This window comes from Brassica oleracea, chromosome C2 (genome assembly GCF_000695525.1).
Source record: "Brassica oleracea var. oleracea cultivar TO1000 chromosome C2, BOL, whole genome shotgun sequence".
In the NCBI taxonomy this organism is placed as follows: domain Eukaryota; kingdom Viridiplantae; phylum Streptophyta; class Magnoliopsida; order Brassicales; family Brassicaceae; genus Brassica; species Brassica oleracea.
In genome coordinates, this window is record NC_027749.1 from 13,614,092 (window position 1) to 13,619,283 (window position 5,192).

At 40.6% G+C, this 5,192-nt stretch overlaps 1 protein-coding gene across 1 annotated transcript; it reads right to left on the reverse strand.

Annotated features, from left to right (window-relative positions):
• Nucleotides 1–2,333: 2,333 nt before the first annotated feature.
• LOC106322562 (traB domain-containing protein) lies at nt 2,334–4,343 on the reverse strand. Its single transcript, XM_013760621.1, has 7 exons — nt 3,787–4,343; nt 3,590–3,705; nt 3,424–3,512; nt 3,281–3,355; nt 3,090–3,197; nt 2,897–2,998; nt 2,334–2,745 (listed from the first exon to the last, which is right to left on the reverse strand). Exons 1-7 carry the CDS (start codon nt 4,167–4,169, stop codon nt 2,446–2,448), a joined length of 1,173 nt encoding a protein of 390 aa, XP_013616075.1. The 5' UTR covers nt 4,170–4,343; the 3' UTR covers nt 2,334–2,445.
• Between the last annotated feature and the right edge of the window lie 849 nt (nt 4,344–5,192).

Genomic DNA, 5,192 nt, shown 5'->3' on the forward strand with positions numbered 1-5,192 from the left:
AGGGACTGATAAAATTTTAACTTCTATTTTAGTCTATTATTTCCTGACTAATGTTGATGATTGATTCAATTGAGTAAAAACAATTATGAAGTGAAACTTGAAGACTTTTCGTATTAATAAATGTTATCTTGGTGATTATAATTAAGAAAAGAGACAGTTTGTCTGAACGACGAGTTGCTGAGTACAGCTTAGAGATATTAAGCATATACCAAAGCTTTAGGCAAGTCTTACTCGGAATAACGGGTCCTTCGAAAAATGAAATAATTCTTCTGTTTAAATATGTTCTTATGGCTTTGTATAAGTCGTAAGGTCAAGGTAAAAGTGTCTTCTACTTCCTTACTAATGTAGAACGTGACGGAGGTTATCGTGTCATAGGACGAAGATAAAGTTGTGGCGTCATTTATCTCTGGTAGACCGTTGTTCATACATATGTGTTGCTTCTTCCAGATTTTCGTCAAATTGGACCATTGAGTTTTGTTTAATGGGGCAATCTGGATATGGTGAGGCTAACTCAAGGGTGGGCATTGGAAGATCATCTCTGATATTCCCGTATCTACTCTGATATTCTCGTATATACTTTCGTACTAGATGACTTCACGCGATGTCGCGGGATGCACTCTTTAGCCACCTCGGTCGAAATCGACTTACGAGCCCAGCTAAAAGCTATGCAAATAAAAAATTAACGAGATGAATGCAGCCCGAAAATAGCAACACCCCTATGGATAGTTTAGTAATCATCTCATAGATTCAAACCCTGAAATAAATGATGGAAGAGAATACTCCAAACTGTTGGAGCAGAGCATTTATGAGCTATCATATCTCGAAGGCGAGAACCTAGTTCTCCGAAAGGAAAACTCAGCCCTCAACACTCAACACTCAACACTGTAAGAAACAAATGATGCAAGTTTCGAATCCACATTTGGCTTATGCAGCCCTTGGATACTCTAGCTGAAGGACGCAACACGATTCGACTGAAGGGGCCAATACCGCTGACATAAACCGAGGAAACCCGACTGAAGATGATGATGATTCCAACATGGACACATACACAGATATGCAGGAAGCATACACTGCAAAGAAATCGAAATAAACGACTTACATGGAAGAAACCTTCTCCAAGAAATTCAAAGCAGTCTAATGACTGATAGAAAGGCTTCCATGTGTCAATCCCCCGATCAGGAGAAGTGCTCCTTGTTCCTATGCGGATACTCCTTTCGTGGACGATATCGTCATGATCGAGATGCCGATGAAGTTCTCCTTCCCAAATATGAGAATGTACGACGGAACTAGTGATCCAGACAATCACATGGCCCATCATAAGCAACATATGCTTATTATAACTATATATAAATAACTCAGGGAAGCCACCATGTGAAAGGTTTTTGACTCGAAACTGACCGGACTCACCCTACAGTGGTAGATCAACCTGCCTGAAGGATCGACACACTCCTTCGCAACCCTAACCAATCAGTTTTGAGCAGAAAAATCGTAGAAAAAAACTGATGACAATCTATACGAGATCCTATCAAGCTGAACCTTTGCGTAGCTACACAACACACTTCAACAAGGAAAAAGTATACATCCCCGGATGAAACGCCATGACAGCCATCTGCACCTCAAAAGAGGCATGCTTCGTGATGGAGACCTATACAAGGAGCTGAGAAAGAACTAGTGCAAAACCATGGAGGATGTATTATGCCGAGCATGGACACAAGTAAAATGCGAAGAAGATTCAACGTATACTAGAATGCTTCATCTTTCTCTTAGATTTAGGAAGATTCAACCATATCATGAGATATATGAATATTTATATTTATCTGAAATTTTTTCATCTGATCTGAAAGCCGGAAGCTAGAAGTAAGCGATCGATATCCTTCTCTAACCCGAACGATTAATTTTTACCTAAAGATTTGTTCATGGATTAGTAATTCCCAATAAGTTCAAAAAAAATTTATTGAAAATTACATATAATTTTGATTTGTAATGTTTAATCGGATGCTTCAGATATTTTATCTTATATTCGTTCATTTATCGTATTCTTTAGCTTTCTGTTTGAATAAAATAAATGATCTCAAACGAAAATAATTGGGATTTGGAAGTAGACTGGAAATTCGGAAAGGGAAAGGCAAGGAACAAAAATCCTTCTTGAAATGCCTAGAGCTAATTAAGTTTATCTTATAACTAAAATAAATTTGATGTACCTAATATTAATACAACATTTCAATACAAAACTGAATTAAAAAAAAAAAAACATTTACTGTACTTTTTGTCTTTGACATGTACAAAAAATATTAGATGAGAACACTAAACTAATACAACATTTACAAAAATTATTTAAGAATAAACGATAATTTTTGTAGTTGTACTTGCAAGGTCTAACAGGAAAGAATCAATTATCTACAATTACTTTTAAGATTCATTATACACTTTTTGGATGGCTCTCTATCATGAAGGGTTTTGGGTCATCATCATAAACTTGAGATACTGATCATACAACTCCCACAACAAGAACCCTAAAATTGTATCTCTTGCGAGGCTCTTCAGAGCCATTTGAATCCAGCCGGTCGATGTAGTAGTACCACCATCAGAAGAATCTCCTCTTCCCACCAAATCCCTAAACCGGAGATCACCAGAGTCCGATACCAACGCGTAGATCACACCATTCATGTGACCTTTTCCGATCACACCCACCACCGTTTTACACCCATTCACCGCCTTACTCCTCTTCAACGACCAAGCAAGATACTGCCACAGACAAAAAGTGCAAGACATTTAAGCAGTCTCAATACTTACTTAGCATCAGCATTCCGTTTCTCAGTTTGGTCCGGCTAGGAAATTTGGTTCCCTCCGTTTTGGTGTTTAAACCTTTTTTTTTTTTTTTGGTGTTTAAACTTACAGTGTCTCTTTCGTGTATTAGTGGCTGTAGGAGAGATGGGTATGAGAAACTTAGCCGTTCATAAAGCTGCAAACTTCCGTTGCTTTCATCGGTCTCTTGTTCCTGTTGCAATGCAATGCATATACAACCGCTTATTACAACTTAATCTTGTCGACATTTTAAGGAAAGCCAGGTCGAGGAAAGAGAACGGAACCTTAATCTCTGCTGCGGATATACTGGATGAAGACGTGATTGCCCGAGTAACACCCATCACCAGATTAATCTTCTCTCCCCATTTCAACGAGTCCCAGGCCCTTTGAAGCTGCGACGTTATCAGAGTTATGTCCCCATGTGCGTAACTAAAAGAAAACGATCCTCTTATTATAAGGATCCGCATAGAATTACTGTTATTTCTATAGGTCGATCTCCAAGAACCAGCTGCGCACCAACTTCCTCAGACGCTTTCCGAGCAGCTCGAAACTGCAAGCAAAGTTTGATCAAAGAACAGTCTCAAAAAGTTCCCTTGGTGGGTTCTCAAAGACGAATACCTCATCACCGAAAGGCCGGTCAGCGATGGAAGATAACTTGGAAGAGAAAACCGCCAAGAGAAGTCGCAAAGCCAAAGCAGTTTGGCCTCCTATGATCAAATCATCCCAACACCAAAGAATCAATCATTCATCAACATTGAAGTTGAAGAAGCTTTTATTAGTTTACCTAAGTCTAAGCTCCGACCAACAGCACCAAGAAAGCCTGTTCCGGACAATGACAAGGCTCCAGACTTTAAGTTCTGGTCTTCTTCTCCGACACCAGAAGTGTACATAATCCCAGCTCTGCAATTAATGGGTTACTGTCAGATGCGACAAAAATCTCAAACCTATGAGCGAACATAATTTAAAAAAAAAAAGACTTTCCTGCTACGGCAGAGCTCGACGGCGACATTATCTGGCTTCACCGTGCGTACCACGCGCTCGACATGGGCGGCAGACTCCTGCGAGATATGGGAAGTGCCGACGAGCCAAATTGACTCAGGCTCCACGAACTCCTTGCGCCAGGGTGGAGTTGGGCCGAAGCTCTGCTTCTGGACAAGAATCAACGTCCCATTATCTGCGAGGTCGAGCAGCTCCGGGAAAGTGCTGGCGATTGCGGCGCGTGAGTCCGACGCGAGCTCGTTGCGGAAGTCGAAGTCTGGGGGAGGAGCCTGGACGGAGGCTTTGATGGGTTTGAAGAAAGGCTTTGAAGCGAGGGGGTCTGAAGTGAAGAAGGGGAAGGTCAGTGGATTCGAAAGGAGTTTCATCGGATGATCAAGATTGAGATTTCTTGATTTTTTTATCGTGTTTGTGTGAAGAAATGTTGAATCTTTTGATGATTGGTTTTGATTTCGTGTGGGTGGGTTTTGTGGTATACAGAGGTTGCACGTTAATGGCCACTCATCTATGAATCACAAACATGGAGGAAGCATTAGTCAATATTCAAAAACTCTAGTATTTAATCATATTCCTATTTATAATGTTTAAATGTTCTGGTTTTTGATGTGTTGTTAATCTAAAGATCAAACTCAAGTCGATTCTTGAATGAGATTTGTCATTTGCTTTGTCTGTCTCTCTAAACTAAATCCTTTTCTCACTTGATAAATAGGATTTAAATATTAAAGAAACGAAAAATTCTTTAACGGGAAAGTCGTATCCCCGATTGACACTCTCCAACACGCGTTCCTCAAGCCGAATGTTAGAGGAAGGCTAATGTGAAGAAGGAAGCTAACGAAGATCATGGCGATTCTCCTACTACGGAGGATTCTCCAGTGCCTCCTTGGATACCCCGAATCCCTACATGTCAAATTGATGCGTCATGGATCACTAATGGCAATGTTAATGGCTTGTGGTGGAGTCTTAAGGATCAAATGGGTTCCGAATACTTTGGACTGCGGACATGCAGTAGGAGCCTCTCAGCTCTGCATGCTGAGATGGAATGCTGAGATGGAATGTTTACTTTGGGCAATCTCATGTATGAGAGACATGAGGATAACCTCGGTACGATTCGAGACAGACTGCTCGGATCTACTGGACATGACTACTAACCCGATGGAATGGCCTACATTCGCAACAGAGATTGAGATGTACCAAAGATTACAGGAGGACTTCGAGGATGTGAGTTTGTCTCATATTCTTCGAAGTAGGAATGGTCGGGCAGACGCACTAACAAAGGAAGCAAGAAATATAGGCTATATTTTCTTCCATATATATTAGACCCGGTCAGACGAAGGTGTTCTTCGAAGAATCGACTCGTCTGTCTCCACTTGATTTAGTTTAGATGGGTAGCT